Source organism: Gallus gallus, chromosome 1 (genome assembly GCF_016699485.2).
Source record: "Gallus gallus isolate bGalGal1 chromosome 1, bGalGal1.mat.broiler.GRCg7b, whole genome shotgun sequence".
In the NCBI taxonomy this organism is placed as follows: Eukaryota; Metazoa; Chordata; class Aves; order Galliformes; family Phasianidae; genus Gallus; species Gallus gallus.
The window spans coordinates 162155229-162177352 of record NC_052532.1 but is presented as its reverse complement, the minus strand read 5'-3'; the positions used below and the strand labels follow the sequence as shown (position 1 = coordinate 162177352).

The window sequence follows — 22124 nt, the reverse complement described above, 5'->3', positions numbered from 1 at the left end:
CTATTCTTTGTAGTAAATCTTCAAAAGAAAGACGATCTGTATGTTTGACCTGCTTTGTATCTGTCAAATAAAGAAAGGTAGGCAGAAAACAGAATCCTGAAAGGAGGGAGAATTTAAGAAAATAAGTGATCTGAAGAAGTCAGAGAGAAAGAAGAAAATTAAGGCAGGTGCATTGAAGATGTGTATAATGCAATCTGTCATTATAGTCGAAAGTACTGAAAATAAAAATATGTGAAAATATGTCATGATGCAGAAGTGGTGTTCTTCCTTTCTCCTTTCCCCCCAAGAAAGTTAATTTACAGCTTACTAAGCCTGATAAATTACATCCAAGTATCAAAATTGCTAGTGTGTAGCCTTTGATAGTGTGGTTCCTTTTAACCCCTCAGGTATTTGCATCTGGATAGAAGTGTGGGTGTAACAGCGTGGGCAGTTATTTGCAATTACAAAAGACAGGGCTTGGCTTAAACAGGCTTTTGTGAGACTTAGTGACTGGATGGGGGTATGTTCATAGATCATTAAACATGCAGAGTGGAAGAAAGATGGACATTTGTCATGTTACCTTTGCGTGTGAAGAGCACACAGCTGTTCTGTTGCTCAGCAGCTGAAGAGTGGGATCAGTTGATTCTTCTCAGCCGAGAGCTGATTCTTGACATGCCCAGTCTCAGTTCTCGCATATCTGTCCACATCTGTTGGAGTCCTGTCCCTTGTGTCCCACTGTGACTTATATTTTTCTGCAGAATACAGATGGATATTTTGCTGTCTGCTGCTCCAGTTTTGAGTCAGAGCATCATGTGATTACTTGACTTTCTAAAATCAAAGACATTAATGTAAACTTTCTCTTCTCACCCCCATGATTACCTACTACAGTGCCCTGGTGCTCTCCAGTACCTGTGTGCTATCATCTTCTATTCCTTGTTGCCTGTTACCTATAATGTTTGTCTTCTTGTATCACTCTCTGGCAAGCATCACCATGTGTTATGGCTGGTTTGTAGCTAAGCAGATTTTTCATTTGACTAGTTCACTGCTGATAATGAGATAACCAAGAGCCATGTTTTATTTCCCTTTTCCACAGTGTAACTGCTAGTTTGTACGTCTTGCTTCTATCTAGCATCCAATTGCTGTGAAGTCTGAGGAAACTTGGTGTCTTTAGGACACCAGGTCTCTCTGTTTCTCTGTCAAATTTAGCTGAAATTTACTGGCCTTATTGGGATTTGTTAATGTGTCATGGCTGCTGAAAACACTATATCAGTATATAACCAGTGTTTTCTGTAGAAAATTGGTTCAACTGCATTTTAAAAACTTTTCAGTTTGTTCACTCAAGGAAACCAGGTTTCAAGTGAGAAGTTTTGTCTGACGAGTGTTTTTTTCTTTTTTTTTTTCTTCAAAGCACTGAATACAAAAGGATGATGGAGAAATGTGGCTGAAGTATTCCTTTCTTGCACACACTCATTAGTTCAGCATAGTGCTTTTCTCACCTATTCTCAGAATAGGTGAAATGGGTACCAGCTCAGTCCCTGGGGATTTCAGTTGTGCATTCTGCCTCCTGTGAGAGAGTGTACTACTGTTCTAGAAGGAGTCCTTTTTCTTTGATGACATTCCACTTCTTGAAAGTAAGCAAACTTCCTTACTTCCTTGAGATTTTCCTCAGCATTTCAGGTTAGCGAGTCTGTCTTTTTTTCCCCCCTTTGTCTCTGTGTATTTTTTTTAACACTTGGAGCAACTCAACAGAAGAAACCATCAAAGACTCAGATGTGTAGCAGTGAAGCAGTGGAGAGGTGCTAGTGTTCATGCAGGGAATCTGAAAGCAGAAGTTAGGAACTTAAATATTCTCTTTATCCTTCTCCATTAGATTTTCTTGCTAGTACTCTTCTCTTATGTGGCAGAGATCAAGGGCAGGTGTATGCTACGGTGTTTAGCTTTTAACACTTTGGATAGATGTAGATTGGAATTTAACTGTCTGTAAAACTTGTAGGAAAATCAGAATCTGAAGTAGATTATGGTAGGATTCAAAAGGAAGAATTGCAAGTTTCATTTAATGTGCAGTACACTGAAAAGATAACAGAAATGTGGGTTCCCTGACACCACATTTTCACATTTGCAAGTATATTAACTCCTATCAAATAGCTCCAAAGCAAAAAAAGAGAAAAAACCAAACAACAACAACAACAAAAAACCTCAACAACAACAACAAAAAACAAAACAGTAAAAAGGAGAATAGGAGAGAAAAAACATTTAACAAACAAAAAAAAAGGCAAGGAGTTATTTGACAAAATGACTATTTACCAACTTACAAGAATAAATACTTAGTGTTTCTTCATTCATTTTGGATATACTTTCTGAACACTGTTAAAAGAACATTGGGCTTCAGAAAACGACCAAATGGCCTCTGTTGAAATGATATCAGGAAAAAGTAGAGAAAAATGTACTTATTTTGCTAGTTTCTTCTCGCTTTGCTTTTCATGCTTGTACATCACTTCCATGTGCCAAAGCTTGCAGTGTTCTCTTGGAAGTGGCCTGTAAGGGTCCTTGGGAGGGCTCCTGGCTCCACGCAGGACCACCCAAGATTCAAACCCTCACAGCATTGTCCAAATGCTTCTTGAACTCCATTAGGCTCAGCCCTGTTCCACTGCCCAGCCGCCCTGTGGGGAGGAATCTTTTCCTAATTCCCATCCTGACCCTCCCCTGACACAGCTCCACGCTGCTGTCTCGAGTTCTGTCACTGTCACCAGAGCTAAGCACTCTCCTCAGAGCTAAGCACACCCCTCCGCTTCCCTCCTCATGAGGAGCTTTAGCTGCCATGAGGTCTTCCCTCAGTCTCCTCTTCTGGGTTGAACAAACCAAGGAATCTCAGCTGCTCCTGATTTTTCAGAACCCTTCACTATCTCAATAACTGTCCTGTGAATGCTCTCTAATAGTAAAGTTTATGCTGTTTGTGGAAAAGCAAGATAATGTTTAGTTCAGCAAAGAGTGGGTTAAAAGGGACAAAGGAAGTTTGAGATCAGTGTTCTGTGTGATGTGGCTATTTGAGCAGTCTTAAGGACCTGAAAGCTATATTTTTTGTTGTCAAGCCATTAACTTCTAACTTCTTAGGGGTAAATAGCGTAACGACCTTGCTAAGTGCTGGAACCTACTTTCAGACAGTTATCTATAACATCAAAGAGATGGGAACAGTTCTGTTTGTGGAGAAGGATGTGGAAATGCTCTCATGAGGAACATATTCTTTTATTTTTGAGGTGAGATTGGATAAATCCTCAAAAAAAACCCTGTAAAGACAAATAATTGAGTATAAAACGTAAGCACAGTCTGCATACTGGAAGACAGAATCCCTTACTGTGCTACTCGAGTAGGCATTTACAGCTTGTTACTGAAATTCAGAGAGGCTAAAAGGGAAGTGTCTTACATCTAATTTTTCAGTTAGTTATATTTAAGGAAAATAAGGATATTTTCCTGTGTTTGATGTGAACTCTGGCGTATAGAAGATATTTTTGAACCTTTAAGGCCCTGAGAAAATTTCATGGCATGTGACATTATGAATTTAACAAAATACATGTTGCCTAAACAAAAAATGACAAGCCAGATGGGATGCCAAGTTGTGTTATCTGAATGTACCTAAGAAAGTACTCTTTACATGCCTTCCACTTTTACTGAGGCTTTCACATTCTACTTAATTGTGGACAGAGATTGAAAGAAGACTGTGCATCAATGTAGAAGGCTGAGTGAGAAGTGAAAGGGTGGCAGTTCTGTGTAGGGATGGATACAAGCAGGGCTGTAAGGAGAACTAGAGTCTGAATTTCCAGATGTGTGGTGCTTGTGATTATTGTGCACCCAGTTCGTACTTAAAAATTCATAGGAGAATACTGACTCCTCAGAGAAAAAGCCATGCAGTTATTTCAAGCAGGACATTCAAATCTCATGTTTCTTTTTGACACTTTTAGCCGAAATCTAGATGTGTTTAATTCTGTATTGTAAAAGGAAGGTAATGTCATCTCACCTTACAGAAGTGCTTGAAGGCAGGTTTAATTATTTCATATTTCAGTCAGATTCTCTGAATCCCTAATAGTAATAATAATAATAATAAAAGCTTAGGGGGAGCATAGTTTTGTATTTATTGTGGAGTACAAATAGCAGCTGTTGAAAATAAGAGTGTGTATTATGGTTTTGCCTTTGCCTGGAGTGAAATGTGTATGTGTGAGATCCTAAGGAAATGGTTCTATGTCATGAAAGACTAAACCATAAATTCATAGGGAAATGACTTCCAATTTGACCTTAATGTTTTTATTTTCTCTTTCCTCTGGTATAGTCTTTGAAACCTTAGTGCACCTTTAATACACTTGTTATGTAGTAATAGTTTTGAAAGCAACCTGGAGATTGTCAGTACATCCCCAATGGTAAGTTATTAAGAACCTCATTTTTCTGTTCCCGAATTTTCTTTCTAAGTGTGAAAGTACAGTTACAAGGTTGACTCGAGAAAAGTATAAGAGGCTTTGCGTTATTGCTGTTGTTAGCTGGCTGCATACCATTTGCTGCAGATTTGGGTTAAGCAAAATAGATATTCATGTTGGCATCTCTTCAGTGAAAAAAATAGTAGCATTTTTTTTGCTGAAAACAAACACCTGCATTAGTAGGAGTCTGGAGGCATTACAATTATGTTCATTAGTCAGTTGTTATAGATGTATTTCTGTAATAGTTTTTTGTTCCAAGGCAGTCATTCAGTGAAGTCTCATCTGTTTGTAGGGCTTTCTTTTTTTGGCAGGGTGGGTTATGGGGAAGTTTGTGTATTTCTTTTATTAGGATTGTTCTGGAAGCAGCACAGGAGCAGAAAAAAAATTTCATATAGGAGAATTAAGGTTTGGAGATGCAGGAAACAAACAGGGTAATTACTTGTGCAAATAATATTTTGAAGTTCCTTGCTTTTTTTTTTTTTTTCAGGGTAACAGTGTAAAATATATGTATGCTTCTCCACATTTAACAGAAAAAGATATACTTTGATTTACTCCTACTGTACATTTCTTACACATAAAGCACATAGTCCAAAACTATAATCCCATCAATATGCAATTAAAATTCAGAAAAAATATCACCCAATTGATGGGCCCTTGAGCTTAAAGTGTTCACTAGTGACCTAAAGTTTTAGATTGTTTCAAAATGGCAGGTGAGACATTTTGTGGTATTTCATGTTCCTGTATGCATTTTCAGTAACAAGAAACAGAAAATATAAATCCTACCAGTAAATGATAGACACTCAGGAATGTGTGCTCTGTTCTTGGACTATGTTTGTTGGAGCTGGAATTGTCTGGATAAATACATATCATCCTTGTGTGGCAACAAGTTCAGTCATTGAAGTGTAGGACAGTAAGATTATTCATTACCTTATTGGACTTGCCTTCTACAAGACTGTGGAGCAGCACTTTCCATCACTGGAGAAAAGAATAGTGAAGAAAAGCATAGGCCCTTCTAAAAGAAGGAATGTATCTTTGATATTTAGAAGACTGAGGGGTATTTCTTGGATTACTTAGATCTATATGAACTTGTTATTTCTGGGCAAAAAATTCCTTTTTCCTAGTACTATCTTATTTTCTGACTACTGAAAGGGTCTTTTGCAGTTGCATTCGAATATTGGGTAAATCTTAGCCAGGGCTTCAAAAGGCATAGCTCTTGTATAGAGATGCCTGCTGTAAAGAATGTGCAGTTAGGAGTTATGCTCCAACAGCGAACATAAAGTTTAATTCTCCATCCAAATTCAGTTGTCTAAAAATTTGGTGCCCATATTGAGCTAGTTGCTCTTAAGTCTCCGTTAAATTTACAGAAATAATTACCTCCAAAAGGCCATTCATCTCTGTGTAAACTAGGTGTCCAAGATAAGAAAGATAAATTGCTGTGGTGACTGCAAGCAGAGCAGCGAGTGACTCATTCAGATTCAAATGGCTGTCCTGGCCCCTGCAGTTGAGGTCACTGGATGGCGTCAGAATTGTTCACATGGCACTGGTATGGCTGCAGACTGCTGCTTTCTGTTTCTAGCTGTGGATATACACATTTTTTTTTCAAAACTCAAGTCAGCCCTTGCTGTGTTCTGTGGAGGCTCTGGAATTCTGGATGAGTTACAGCTGTTTGATTCACCCTGTGGTTCTGAAGGCCCAGTTCAGGGGGCTAGTGGTGATTCATAAAGTGTTCCTTTTCACCTGATGTGTTTTTAAAGGAGTACTTGTTTTCTGATTTGTTTAGATGATAGCTAAGATGGATGTATAATATAGTTCAGTGATTTTACTAATTTATTTTTTGATCACGGTAGACAATGTGAATTGTTTTTGATTTTTAATTATGTTTTTAATTATAGCAGCAGGTTTAGTCGCTATATATAATAAATTCTTTTCTTCTTCTGCCTTGGAGGATTTTGTGATGATGTGGGAGAACATGTGTTTTTTGCATGTGTAATCTTTGCAGTATTTATGTATGTGAGCTGTAATAACCATTTTGCTTTAGATCTTTGGGTGTGGATTAGAGGGATTACAGATTTACTCATCAAAAAAATACACCTTCTGCTTCTAAATGTTTCCCTCTTCAAATTCAGTTTCTCCTTCAGCATCATTGTGAGATAAAGTTTTCTACCACTCTTCTATAAATGTCAGTTGTGACAGAAGCTCTGCTTTTCATCTCTAACCTCAGAGAGCAATGTGCCCATGTGAGCCAAGTGCCAGGTCCTGCAGGCTCAAAGGCTGTGTGGTGTTACAGACGTGTGGGTGCGTAATGCTAGTCAGGGTGTCTGGGCCTACCTGAGGCCAAGGGCTGGCAAGTCTGGCACACACCTTTTGGGAATCTGGCACACATCCATACTGGGAGCTGCTGGTGACACAGATGGTGCTGGATTCCCTAATAGAGAGCTCTTAAGTTGGCCAAATGAAGATTTCACGATTCTTGTTACAGGAATACCTTAGTTTTTGATGTGTTCTTGTAGCGTTTGAATGCCTTGGTTCCCTGAGGGAAATACAGTCTTTAGCCTGAACTGAAAATGTTTACATGATTTCTTTATTAACATTGGCTGGGCAATGCAATATTTCTTTTTAATAGGAAATTCCTAAAACTAAAGCACTTATTTATCATGAAAACAAGTTTTTCTCCTATGTAAAAACCGTATAACTTACACTGTTAAAATCCTGGCACATTTTGATTTAAAGTATAATGGCTTGGTGCTGAAGTTTTTGTAGCTCACTGTGTTATGAGTTGTCACAATTGATGTTTCTGAGTTTTATAATGGCAGAAATGAAGGCAAAAATAATTGTAAGTAAAGTAAATAATTGTTTTTATGTATCTCAGTTCATTTGCATTACTTTTGATGTTTTTAGGTTTTCTCCTGTACTTATATAAGACAATTTAAAACTAACCTAAATGTGAAAGTTTCACTTACTGAGGTGGCATAATTGAAGTGGTAAACCTTCTGGATGTGTAGTCTGTAGAGGAAAGGTATGCAATGGGTGTGATTACCTAAGAAAATAATCAGATTGCTAGTGAAATTAGGAATGATCCTAGAAGATCGTGACTTCATAAATCTGGAGAAATTGTAAGTTGACTGGATTGTACTGGGGAAAACACTTCGACAGTGTAGATCCTATTTCCACTTCTGTATGTAGAAACATAAAAGTGATGCCAAAATTTCAGGGTGCTGCCTGAACAGGGTTATGACAGATTGAGGTAGGATCTCAATAACCAGCAAAAAAAAAAAAAAAAAAAAAAAAAAAAAAAAAAAAAAAAAAAAAAAAAAAAACAAGATTTACAATTTTTTTTTTTTTAATAATTCAGAGTTTTGGTTGAAAAAGGTCTTGACTGCAATCATAAAATTGATCTGGATTTCCCATTGAATGCTAGATGTGAAGCTGAAAGATATGTTTAGTAGCCTTAAAATGCCAGAGAAGTATTAGTCTGAAAAAATGTAGTTTTTTGTGGGGGTTTTCAAATGGCGCTCTGCTGGTGGGACACCTGTTTGTCTCATTTTGGCATATCTAGAATATTTCCAGGGTAACTCAGGGTTGACTTGAGTTAAATTTCCAAACATGCTTTGTTTTCTTGCTGAGAAATATCTAAACACTATATATTATGAGGCATCAAATTGTTGTATGCTATTTGTCCCCTCTCAAAGAAAGGACTGTTTCGTGTGAACTGGTAGTGGGGCTTTTTTGCTTTCTCTCTGAATACTCTGAATGTTTGTGTTTTGTCTTTACTCTTTTATCTATATTAAGTGTAGCTGCATTTTCTCATCAAGGTGTATGCACTGTGGAAAGAAATGAAAATCCAACTAAGTGAGTAACTGTAAAGGATTCTTGCTCTTTGTGGCATTGGCTTCCAATTCAAGGATTGGCACATTGCTGTCAAAACCAAGATTTTTTTGCAAATTATAAAGAAGCTACTAGCTTCTGAATCATCCTGTTCCTTTACTTGCAATGAGCTGTTTGCTATTGGTTCACCATTAGCATCCATAGTTTGCAACTAGTGTGTGAAATGACAGTTTCATAGGAGGATGAAGGTTTAAAAAGTTTAAAAGTAATGTGAAAATATTTTGAGAAACAGATCATGAGTGCAAAAGCAAATCCTATAGTGTATGCATACCTTTATCCAAGAGGACTTTTTGATACTGAATTATTTTTATCTAGAGCAATAGTGTTACTGTAGATGGGCCAAGGGGAAAGAAAACAAAGTTTATAGAAAGAGATAATGAATTTGGAAAAAATAAACAGTCTTTTGGTCCTTGAATCCTTTCATTAGGTTTTAGTAGTGAGCAAAGTCTGGGTAAATACAAATTAATGTAGGTAAAGTTTTTCTGGATCAGCACCCAAGCTTTTATACTTCAGGTCTTCTGAGAGAAAAGAGAATTTAGCACATGAGTGACAGGGAGAGAAACATGGGAACAGGGTCAGTCTTTCTTTGGAGATCGTGCCTGAGACTTTGAGGTAGCTGATTTATGGAAAAGATTCTCTGTGGTATCTGGGAGTTTTTGTTATTGATTGCTTGAATTCTTCCTGTGGTGCAGTAGTTTAGTTCTGTTTGTAAAGCTTTTCCTCAGTATGGTGAACCTCTCAAATGTGAATATGCCTTTGCTTTGTGTGTCTTGGTTTCAGGAATCAGATAAGTAATAAACACTACATCTGCATAAAAAAGATGGGAAATTGTGTTCTGAAGTGTTTTGCGATAGCGTCATCCTAGCATAGGGAGATAAACATCAGTATACAGGTGCAGAACTCTGCCAATGCATAGCTGTTACAGTATGCTGAAAATTAACTCGTTTTAGTCTATTCCCTTCGTGCTTCAGTAAGATAAATAGTAGCTCTTTAACACAGCTCAGGGTAATGTGTGGGCTCTAGGAGCAAGTCTGAGCCAGAATATTAGATTCACAATGATAAAAAGCTTGGCAAATGTCCTTTAGGAAGTACACGGCAGTTCTGATCTTCCAGTAAAAATCATTAGCTCTTGGGACTGGACTTGGGGAAACAAACTGAATGGTCTAATGAGCTTACAAAAGCGCTTTTACAAGCTGTGATACTTTATAGTACAAATACACTGCTTTCTTAAATGTAGGAAGGGAATGAATTTACCTTTTGGAGCAAAAGGTTGCTGTACCTGCTTGAACATAACAGTAAGCTGGTATTTTGATGGCAAATCATGCTATGTCTCCATAGAAAGGATTGGAGCTACTACTGAGAGGTTCCAAATAATCTTGGCCCAAATTTCACTACTACAGATAGGCATAGTGTCACTTCTTTTTCTTTTTTTTTCTTTCCTCTGGGGAAAGACATATTCATTTTTCTCTATTGTACTGGCTCAGCCACCTGAATTTGTCATAGCAATAATTTTGTTGTAAGATGCTGCCAGCAACTACTTGGCTGTCATCCTGCAACAAGAATAGCCTGCATCCAAGTTCTGATGCTAACTCCTGTGTAGATTAACCTCTGTAACCCACGTCAAATAAGCACATGCTGTCTGTGTGGAACAAATCTGGCCTATTTATAGGAATATTCTACTTGTATTAGGTAGCTTGCATGCAAGATATGTAGTTAATGTCCCTAGCAGTTGTTGATGAGAAGCGTCCCCACTTTCAGATAACGTCACTGAGAAACTACACTTTGAGAAGGTAAATCCTCTTTTTTTCATGTGCATTAGCAAGCAGCAGTTACGTCAGTTCACTTTCATCTGATATATGACATGAGAACTAGCAACCCTTAAGTGCAAGATGTTATGACCTGTGATCCAGGATGTCATGGGAGAACTGGAAGCACTGCAAAGCATACTGTAAGCTATCAAGTTAAACACAGGATGCTGTATTTGAAAGCTAACTCAGGATAGTCCAATGATCTTGTATAGGGAGAATTCAATTGAGCATTCTCCGAAATGTGAGCTTCTGAACAAACCTTTTAGGAGAAACATCAGAAAGTTAGGATAGTGTTATTTGCTTGTTTTCTCACATTTAAATCCACTTTAATAGTGAGAAATAGTCTTTTTTTTTTTTCTCCCCTACAGAGCATTTCATTATGTCACCCAAATAATACAGAGTATCACAAGGAACGTGGTAAAGTAGGAGCCTTACTATATGAAGTGCTCCACCTTTCTCATTTAACATCTTTGATTTATCTATGTGGATTATCTTCGTGTTTAAAATTCTTGGCTAGAAGTTCAACAATATTACCTCTAAAATGCCTTCTTTTCCCTGTATGTAAAACCAAATGTTTTTATACTTCGTGCTTTTGTGAACCTGGTGGTAGAAAACATTCATAGGCTTTAGTCATTGTTGCTGCCTCTTTAGATTTTTCCATGTGAAAATGAGAATCTTAAAACAGTCAGACAACATTATGTTCTGTAAACAGTTTGGTAATTTTTCTGTGCTTTTACAAACAAATGCAACTGGATGACAAGCAACTGCAAACACAAATTCAAGAACATAGCATGACAAGCTGTGACAAGGAAAAAGCAGTTTTCTCCTGTGTGTTTAATAAAGCTTTTTTTTTTTTTTTTTTTTTTTTTTAGGTACTTAAGAGCAAGCGTGGCTTATATACAGCAGGCACAATTGTTAGTAAAATAAGGGAGTATGTACAGCAAGAGACAAAATCAAACCTGGATGGTTGCTAGCACTTTGAGGCTTCAGGATTTAAAATGAACTTTGAAAAGCATACAGAATGGAAGAGAAACAAAATGAATATATTTGAATAGGTGTGTTGCAGATTATTGTATGTGTGGGATAATCAACTGCCAAACAGTATTCAAAACCAGCAGTCCTGCAAAAATAGGGAAAAAAACTCACAACATTTTATGTATTGCACACCTTACGCAATACAATATAATATTATGCAGTTGAATGGAGTATAAAAAAACAACTGTTCTGGTTATTAATTGGTTATGTTGATAGATACCTGAAAATGTTCTTTCATTCTGTTAAGTGCTGTAAGACATCAGCTGGAGTTAATTTGGGTACAGCACTCTAGGAAAGATGTATGGGTGAGGAGATGGGGAAGAGAGAAAATAGACTGAGTAGAGAATGAAGAAACAGTGTGACCTTTTAGGGTAAGGCTAAAAGAGTTGGGGCTGGTATAGTTTAAAAAGGGAAGCGTAAGAAATTCAAGTCTTCAAATAGTTAAAACTCTTGTAGCTGTCAAATACTTCAAGGGCAGTGATAGTCAAGGAGAGGTTGAGGAACATACACTTGACTTCTAAAACTACTTTGAAAAGTATATCTGGGTAATATGATTTTGCTTTTAGAATTAATGTGTGACATGAGAGGCAAATATTGATAATATTCAAAATTATGTTGGAAAAATTTGGTACTTAGTTCATGTTTGTATTTCTTTTGGAGCTGCTTTTGTCTTGTCCGGGTTTTGGTATGGCTAGTGGAATTTAAGTCCTCCTGTTGTGTTTCGTGATGAAGTTTTCAAATATTTTCATTTGTTTTGTCAGAGAACAGATTGTTGTCTGATAGTAGATTTGGCTTTTCTAGGCAGTGGAATGCCAGAAGCATTACAGCCTCACTTTGTACCTTGCAATAATAATTTAGCATAAACACTATAATTGCCGTATTTACCTTCATTTCATAATCTAGAAAAACATTGTTATAAATTATGTAAATTTAGAAGGCTGTAACATCAGTTTGAGTGCAGGAGGAAAAGAAAGATGGTACTAAATTGATTTTAAAACAAACAAAAATAACAAAGGTGGTTCTCATCCTCATTCAGATTTTCACTTTCTGCTTCTCCCATGTTGAAAAAGAATGATTTCTGTGTGTGAGGGGTTCTTAGCTTTTATATCTGGTTAGCTTTTTTAATTCAGGCCATCTGAGGTGATTTTAGGGGTGCTCTGTGTCACCAGACTGCAGGCTTCTGTAATGTAGGCAACTAAATAATGGTGTGATCTTAGCTTTTGATGCCTGATAATGTTGGTAGATTGGAATGAGTTGGTATGTTCCTATCTGTTATTGAGGAAAACTACCCTAAAAAGACAGCCAAGCAAAAATTCTAAGTATAAATTATGAAATTGCATTTGGTTTCTTCAGGGTGGTTATATAACATTTAGAAGTTGTACTTGTGACTGATTAAAAAAAAAAATAAAATCAATATCAGTAACACAAAGATTCAATTGCCTACATTTATCTGTGTGATAGTTTCTTGCAGGTCTGTTTCAGTACTGGAACCATTATTGATTCTCAATTCCTTCCCAAGTCATTAGTTGATGAAAATACATACTAAGTTCCTGTACAGTAAATTACCACTTGATTAGTTTTATTGTACAAGCTCAGAACTGGTCTTGTTTAATTCTTGTCTGGCTTTTTATAGAACAGTGAGCTCTGTAGTCGGTCATATAATCAGCTTGGTTACACAGAGGCCACGTATGTCTTGACTGTTTGCTGTATGTCTCACAAATGTCAGTAAAGCGGGTCGTTAGGTTGCAACCCTTCCATAATTTTGGAAGACATATGCCTTTAACCTCTGCTGAGGCAGCAGTATCAAATAAAGCAATTCTTGCTCTCAGAGAAAAGATGGAAAACCTACAGCACAAAACTATTAGATGTATTCTGACTGGGGGAGTATTATCTTCATCTCTTTTCTACCAGTGTCAGCAACTGACTTTTACTTTCTCTTGTACTTAAATGTAAAGTGTATATGTTAATTACTTGTTAAAGGATTACCAAATCGACCTAAAGAAGCTTAATTGCTTTTGCTCCAAGGTGTGAAAGAAAAAAAAAATTAACTGACCTAAATGACTGACATCAACATCTGTGAAATTGTGCCATATTTCCAGTTGAATTTAAAACAATGGAAATAAAAGCAAATATATAATAAAACAAAATATACCTTGAAATGTGATTAAAGTACATTAACTGAAGGTGCGTAATTTTAAATAATTTAATATTAGTATTAGGATAGTTCATTTGGAAGGGCTCTGGTGAGATCCAGTTCAACTGTCTGACCTCAACAGAGTTAGGTAAAAGTTAATTGCATGGAGGCTGTTGTCCAAAAGCCTCTTGAACAGCGGTGAGTTTGGGACATCAAACATTTGACTGGGAAACCTGTTCCAGTGTTTGACCACTCTCATGGTAAATAAACTTTTCCTGATGTCCAGACTGAACCCCCTATGGTGCAGTTTTGTGCCATTCCCATTTAAAGTCAAGACTATGTTTGCATATTCAAGTATAATGTAAATGCAGAATATGTTTCCAAATTGGATTAACATAATAGATTGATTGGAAGAGATCTTTCAAATTATCTTCATTCATGCTTTTGCTCTGAGTAGGACTCTAGATTAGAGTGGCTCTCAATTTACCCAGCTTTGTGCTGAGGAACATCCTGTGTCCAAGGCTGGAGGCCCTATGGGGAGCCTGCACTTCATAACCTGTAGTGGTGTTTTGTATTGAAAATTAAACAGCTCATAATTTCCTTTGACGTTTATAACTGACTGTTATGTACAGCTGCACTGCTACTGTATAATTCTGATTTGATTTGTGTGGTTTTATAATGCCATGTCTTGTGTTGTTTTGAAAATAGATCCTAGTATTCGTTGTGTGTTTTGGACTGCTGTTGAGCCATGAGTTAGTGTCCAGAAAATAACAACATGACTGCATGTTTTTCATGAATGATTACTAAGGTAGAGCGCAGTACTGAGCTCTGCAGTGTTTGTAGTTTTTTCTTCTCTGTGTGCAATACTTTGGATTTATTGATGTTGAAATCCACCTGACATCTCATTGTGTAGTCACAGAGGGTAGTAAGCTTTTAGATTTTGGTATAGTCTGGAACTCTGTAAAATCATCACCAGCTGTCACCTTGCTGCCTGCTCCTTTGTCTTAATGCTTGTTGCACACAGTGCAGACCTGTGTGATGTATCTGTTGTTAATTAATTCTTTACAGTTGTGCCCGTTACGTTCATATCCTTCCTTTTCTGTATTTTGTATGTGATGACAGAGGCTGCTTCTTCTTCTGGCTTAACTATTCAATTTCTGCAAGTGCCTTTGGTGGAGGATCTTGTCAAAAGCTATTTAACAGTCTTTCCTTTCCCTCTCCTTGCCCCCTTGTTCTCCTGCTCATTTTCTTCATCCTGAAAAGAAGTCTAATGTCTGCATGATGGACATCTTCCATCTCCAAGAAATATGTCTTCAGCCAAGTGCTCCCAAGCCCACACATTAGTCTTCCATTTTGCCTACACAGCATGGTTTGCACATAAGGGTCTTCAATTTCTAGGATTAAATGTGATGTCTGCTTTAAAAACACTATGTGATGTTTTAGCATTTTCTGTTTGATTTGTGAAAGTGTTGATTTAATACAGGTCAGCAATTTTGTATTTGGGCTTTAGTTGAGCTCTTGGGCAAACAGTTTTGTTACTGCTGTTGTTATTTTAAACCCTTTCCTAATGTAATATTAGTTTAAGAAACTTGCTGGGATACACGTTTCAACAATGTTAGTTTGGAAACCTTCCAAATCTCAGACATAGAGATTTAGTTTAGAAGTAGGGGAAAAAAAAAAAATCTGTTATTACAGCTCTTGCTTTCTTGATTGTTCCTCTGGCATGTCAGTCATTTATCAACCTTGTCATCTGTCAGGCTTCTTGAATCTCCTTTGAAAATTTTAATTTGTTGTTACCTTTTATCAAATTAATCCTCCAGAATATTTTCTTCATCAGTCTTTCTGCTGACTTCTTTTTGTTTTTGCAGTTGGAATGATTAATCTCCCTTTTCCTTTTGAAGCATGTCAGGTTTTGCTTTTTAAATGTATAATTCACTACCACTTCACTGCTGCCTTGGCAAAATGATAACAATGGTGTTAGAATGAAGTTTTTTGGGAAACCACAAAGATAGTAAATACATTTTTTCATCAGGAAATGTTTATTTTCCTCAGTTTAAAAATATTTTTTTTTTATAATATGTTAAGTATTGTTGTTTTTGAGCTTTTGTCTGTTTCTTGGAATTGATAGAAACTCATTTTCCGTATCTGTGAGATTCTGTTTGTAACAGAAAATGTATATGGCTTTTCACCTTGTTGTCTTCACAATAAAAAGATGCGGCTACTGGGGCGGAACAGAGTTCTCAGTGTGACTCAGATGCTCCCAGCCTTACATACGTGGTTGTGAAATAAGTGATTTCTGTGTCTGCGTTTTGCTGTGATTGATGATTACCTCTGGGTTATGGCACTTGGATTGTTACCTCCAGTGAAGTAAGTTAGGCTCTGTGTCTTGTGTGGTCACAAGGGACTGAAAAAATGGGAATACAGTCATGTGAGAGAGGCTAAAGCTCCTAGACTGATGTTGAGCAGCTGCTGATTGCAGTGCTTCATTTGGGAGAAAATTTGGAGGAAAAATTCTGTTGTTTTTCATCCTTTCAATCCATGTAATTCTCTAGTTCCTAAAGAATACTTTAGATTTTGACATCTTTAATATGAAAAGTTTATATGTTGTTGGATAATTTTTTAATGTAAACTGATTGTGAAAATATTGATCAATGCCTTCTGTTATAAAACTCAAAATACCTGTTTGTTTACTTTTATGTAAGCCTTGAGGGTAGTTCCCTTTGCATATGTACTCAAAGTGCTTTTCATGCAATTTATAAGTATATCACAAAACACTTCAAATATGCAGCTCTACAATATATTAAAAGCTACCACATGCAGATCTGACAACTTAGTAGTTTTTCTCCTGTCCTTCAGTGATTTCCTTGCTATTTGATATTTCCTATGTTTACAAGTGTCAACTAAGGGGCTGGCATTACAGCATTCAGTGAATGTCTACTTTGTGCTCGCTGAAAGCATAAGGAAGTAAATTCAGCAGCAGTGCTGCTCTTTCAGAGAGGATCCTGCTTGGTTGTCTCCTTCTGTTCATGTGAGGCTTCACTCTTTGCGTTTCCCCATTTCCCTGCAGCTCCTTGGATAATGATGGGGCATCCTGAGACCATCCTCTTGTAGAGCTGTTTGATGAGTTGTACCAATTCCCAGTATTTCTGTTTCTTGCTCAGGGCATTACAAGTGATCATTTTCTCTTCTTTTGGAAACTGACATTAAAAAAAAAGAAAAAAAAAGTTGGCTTGGGTTTTCAAGTATTGGTTCCACAGTTTGTCTAAAACATGGCATGTGAAATAGATTAGATTTGGGAAAGAGAAAATGTAGAATCTGTGTCTTTAGACAACTGCTACGGTCTTGCTTAGTTTTATATTTTGTTTAACCACAAACTTAAGTTCCTCTCTCACTTTTACTTATTAGCCTGATAGATTATTTTTCATAATATAGTTTTGAGCCCCTTCCTTGTCTTAAGAAATAAATATTTCAAGGAGTAGGAATTTCATATGTGGAAACTTGCAAAAACCATAACGTAACTTTAGACAGCATGCTATGGGATGTACTGTTAAATAAATACTTGGTTAATGCAAGTGTTAAAATGTGTTCTCTGTTGTGGATGAACTTGGAAAAGAAGTGTGGTGAAAACCTGTTTTTCATACTTCATTTCTGGAACAGAGGGAGGCTATGGATGGAAATGTGCTAATAATTAAAAAGAGAGGAGTTGTGTGTGGGTCTGGGGAGGTGTAAGCAGGAGTCAGGCTAGCCTAATAATAGCCTAATAGTTCTGTTTGCATGTCAATCTTATTAGAGAATAATTCTATAACTATCACAAGTTAATAGAGGTTTCTATAAAAATAGTCCTTCTCTTTAGAAATGACAGTAAAGCTCACTAAAAGTGATGGCATAAATAACACTATATTTTGAAGCACTTGGCATTACAGGCAGTGCTGGGGTGCTCTGTCTCTGGTGACCCCCAGCAGGGGTCTCCGTATCACCAAATCCCATCTCGAGTGTAAGGCAGCTTTTCTCCCCACCCATATTGAAGAATGGGAAAAAAAGCTGTTCATCAGAGCCATTGGCTGTTCCAGACTGTGCCCCTCTCTCATGTTGGTAGGGGTAAGGAGGTGAGTCTGCAGGAAGAGGAGGTAGGAACAGAGATGGCTGGAAGAGCTGCTCAGTGGGTGTGACTCATGCAGTTAAATAATTTTTGTGGTGTCTGGTATTGTTTATGTTTAAGACCACAACTCTGAAGTTATTGGTCTTTGTTTTAACTGAAAGTTTTAGGCAGGAGTAACCTAAGATGAGGCTACAGCATTGATTTTGCTTAAAGCACTTCGGGCTTTTTTTTTTTTTCTCCTTTTCCTAAGTTCTGAGCTTTCTTTAGATCGTGGTTTCAGTGGCAAAATAGACTTTACTCTAGGATAATTAACTTGTGCTAGCTTCCCAACGTGTAGGGGGAGAGGGGAAGGTGGAGGAATCAATGACAAACATTTTGCTTTTACTAGACTATATATATATAAATTTTTTTTTCTGTTTTTAAGTTCTAAAAATACGTTGGCTTTCTTGGATGGTGTTTTTATTGAAAGTCAAACGTTACAGACACCTGAAGGCAGGTTAAGACCTTAAAGTTTGTCAGCTAGGACTGTGAGAATTGGAGCTTGGGAATGTATTTTTCATGAGTGCCTTGCTGGAGTTTCAGCTTGACCTGGGTTAGAGACAGCACTTAGTGTTGTTATGTGTCCAGGAGTGAAAAGTTAGGGAGCTAGGATACAAGTTTAGCTAGTCAGGGAGCCCAGGTGCTGTACTGGCTGTGCAGCAGTTCTATGAATGTCAGTAATGTTTTAAAAGTAGAATTGGTATCCATTCACCTAAACAGCAATCTAATTGCAACCACATTTCTGTAATTCTCAGTGAGTTTTCTGGATGATGTAAACAAGTGGAATTCTACTAGCAGTATCTTTTTTTTTTTTTCTTTCTTCCCCCCCACTTCTTCACCATTAAGAAGTAAAATAGGGAAACAGTCTACATTAAGTTCCTGTAATGCAGTTATACGTCTGATTGGACCGTTCTACAAAGAATGGTTGTGGAAGGCTCACTGTCAGAATGTGAGGCATCGGCTCGGTCAGCCTTTATTTGATACTCTCATTAAGCACCTGAATGGTGAAGCATGAAGCTCTGGGCTTAAACACGAGATAAAGCTCTTTAGGAATGTGGAGCTGTTAGTGAGTAGTATTAGGATTCAAAGTAAAATTAACAAACTGGAGATGTGATGGGAGAACAAAAATATGCCTGGCTAGCAATGATCGTCTGTGTAAGTACAGAGAGTAAGGCTCAGTGACTGCAAAAAGGAAAGGCACAGTCTCTTCCACACAGATGTGGAGAAAACAAGAAGCAACAGGAGGCAATGCGGCAAGGCTAGACATTAGGAAAAAAAAATTCCTTTACTGGATGTCAGGATAGTAATAGTAAAGTTGCCAAGAATGCTACTGAAAACAACGGTGGAGGTTATTTGTCATTACTGACAGACGTTTGCCTTGCAGATGAAGAAGTGTTCGTCCCTAATTTTGTCAGGACTTAGGAATCCTTTTCATAACTCCTCTGTTCTTCTTCACCTTCAAGATCTGTTTTATTTTCTCTGGTAGTTTGCATACTACATCATCCTTTCAACGTCTGAGCTTTTTATTTTAAAACAGAGCAATGTCAGTTGCATACCCAACATTATGCAGGTTATAGGGCATGAAGAAGCCTTATTTTTAAACCTGATTTCCATGTTTAGCATAATAATGTTTTCAAATGTGTTTTGTGTTTTTTAAAAAACAGCTTTAATGATAGTGCCTCAATAAAATTTGTACTACTGCGGTATAATTCCTTTATACAACTGTAATTCGGCAGAACGTTTTGAAACCCTATCAAAAGACTGCACAAGTTTAAAATACGTAATGTGAAGCTAGAGTTCTGTTGTGGAGCAATACTGGCACCCACTGGTGGCTTCATACTACTGCATGAAGTTCCACTTGGTTAAAATTGTTCTCACCCTCCGTAGTGTTACCAACTATCAGAAACGTGAATGCTCTCTACAAAGGTTACCGCTTGTGTGGCATGACTGTTTTCTTCAGGAAGCAATGGGAAGAACGTTTTGGTTTCTGCACACGCACATTGAAATTAACCATGTTAAATATTTGCTTTAAAACTCCAGAGTTGTTTCATGTGGCTGCCAGAATTACAAGAAGTACTGTTAAGGCAGCTTGCATTTTTGGTTTTAGTGTTTTTGTGGAGAGGTGTGAACATTACAAATTTTATTTAGCACATTTATTAATACTATTTTTCTTTTTTTTTTTTCCCCTTAGGGTTGCTCCTATAATAGATAATGAGTTGTACAGATTATAGGAGGAAATTATAGAGGATAGGAAAAGGATTGAAGGTTGCTGATGATTTTTGGTTGAATATAAACTGTTGATTGCAAATAGCAAAAACAGACTTTTCTACAAAGTTGCCAGTAGAAAAAAAATATCATTAGGAAAGTTGTTTACCAGGTGGATTTAATTCTAGAATGAAGCTTTTAAGTTAAACATTACAAAATTTATACATGCACACATGCACATTTGCTTGCATATGAGGTACTTGATCCATCAGTGTATAGTGCAGGCGAGCACAAATATGCATCTATCTTTGGTAGCAGGATTTCTTTAATGCTTCAGATGCAGCTGGTTATAGTGTGGCAGTAACAAATCTGTCTGATTAGGGCATGTCAGGTGTAATCTGTTCCTGATGAGGTAAAGCAGAAGGTAAAATGAGATGGCTGGAGACATAGTTGAGACTGGTACTACAGAATTACAGCCGCAAACAATGGGAAATATCAAAGAGGAGAGTGTGGGTGTCTGTGGATAACATTCAGAAGTGGACTATTAGGTTGATGTCACAGTTGATACGAAGGAGCAGTGGGAAAACAGCTTTCAGTGTTACCACTCTAATATGTTTTGTTAGGAGGAATTGCCAAAATTTGTTTTTCTTGGGAGCTAATAGAGAACGTTTTGACAGAAAAATTACAGATCTGGATTTATATATGAATGGTTCACACAAAATGCTGATTTGTTACTAGTGTCTTTCTCCTAATAATACTGCCATTGCAGAGTCTCATTCAGAAATGTAAAAACAGGTGTCTTCTGTTTAAAAAGGAGCTGCTCTTCTGACAAAAGCTGTTGCTAAGAGGATTGTGCTGCTACGTTTCTCAGATGAGCAAAGCTGAATGAGTAGGGGAGGAAGATGAGACAAATATCCCTTGGATTCCAGAAAATATAATGTGGAAGAAGTGCAGGAGAAGCATTTATTTTCCTTTCTCTTCTGGTCTACTCTCCCAAGAGAATGATCCGCTGATAAACATCTCAACCTTCTGAGGCAGCTTGGAGCCCATTTGGTTGTAAACCGATTTTATTTCTTATTTTTTAATTTGTATTAATGTTCCAAGGCTGCAAAATCCCTGTGTGACTCATAGAGCATTACTTGGTATAATTCCTTTGAAATCGATACAGTTGTCTGATTACTTCAGTTTATAACCTCTGAGATTGTTCAACTCTAGTGAGTATTTTTTTCCTTAGAAACCAAAAGTTCTTGCAATTAATGCTGTTACAGTTACCAGCTTTTAGAAGTTCAGTGACTTACATGCACGCACACATGCGGTTTCCTGAAGAACAACATAGAATCATAGAATGGCTTAGGTTTTAAGGGACCTTAAGCCCATCCAGTTCCAACCCTGTGCTGCGGGTAGAGTTGCCACACACCAGCTCAGGCTGCCCAAGACCCATCCAACCTGGCCTTGAGTGCCTCCAGGATGGAGTATCCTATTGGGCAGCATGTTCTAATGCTACGCTACCCTCTCAATGAAAAATTTTGCCCTGACAGCGAATAATGTAGCATTAGGATGTTTAAGTACATTGTGGATAAAGCCAAAAAACAAGCTGCCAGTTTGAAGCTAGTTGCCTTCTTTTAAGCCTTTCACTTGTAGGATATCTTGCAGGATATTGTTATTTGCATTGCTTGTTAAGGAAATAATTTGTTTCATTGCTTGCTGTCTATGTAAGAAGATGTCAGTGGTCAGCTGTTGCCTTGCCTTTTGCTTCTTAAAAGCTTTATTGAGCTTGGCTTTTCTCACCCATTTATTTCATTGTTTATCTACTTTCTCCTTAAGCAGATGTGCATAATTCTGTTGTTTGTTTAGTGAAAATGCAAAGGGAAATTTGTTGATTGTGACAGCACAATGTTCCTATGCTGGATTGTTCCATGCCCTCCTCCCCCCCCCCCCCCTTCCTCCCTGATGAAAGAAGAGGGAGAAGCTTGGGATGGAGGCAATGGAGGCATACAGAGCAAGATCTGTCCAGGGCACTGAATCTGTACAGTGCTGCCAGGTATGTCTTGGGGATTCTGAGTTCATGAGCAGGTTCCAGCAGTGTAATCTAGTTCATGGACAGCTTAGGTGTGCTTCCCACCCCTTGGCAGTAGGAATCATGTTGGATTAGTGTAATGGGATCACTTTGTAGTTCACCTTTCATTATCTAAGGTTGTGGTAGGTCATGGTATCTTGCAAAATGTGCAGAACAGTTAATGTAGGTGCTGTGAGGCACTTGAATGACTGTAATGCAGGTGCTGAGCTCCAAGGCTCCTCCTGAGGAGGTTTTCTCTGATTTTGGTTTTGGTTCAGGGTCAGGTTTTCTTTTTCTATATAATACAGGGGACAAGAAAAATGAAATGGTCTTTTGCTATGTGCTGTACCTTCAGCACATCACATACCCTTATTAAGAGCAGAAAGAAGAAGGGACTTTCAGCTTAGCAAAGGAATTTCAG

At 37.5% G+C, this 22124-nt stretch overlaps 1 protein-coding gene across 5 annotated transcripts in view; it reads left to right on the top strand.

Moving 5' to 3' along the window:
* Positions 1–22124, top strand: part of TDRD3 (tudor domain containing 3) — a 104379-nt gene that overhangs the window by 13405 nt on the left and 68850 nt on the right. The window contains exon 1 of one of the 5 annotated variants that reach the window (XM_046941375.1): positions 1941–21688. The exons of the other annotated variants lie outside the window; for them this stretch is intronic. Coding sequence (XP_046797331.1) covers positions 21549–21688 — 140 coding nt within the window. The 5' untranslated portion in view covers positions 1941–21548. Of the gene's footprint in view, positions 1–1940; positions 21689–22124 lie in introns of those variants that run through there. 5 annotated transcript variants of the gene reach the window in all.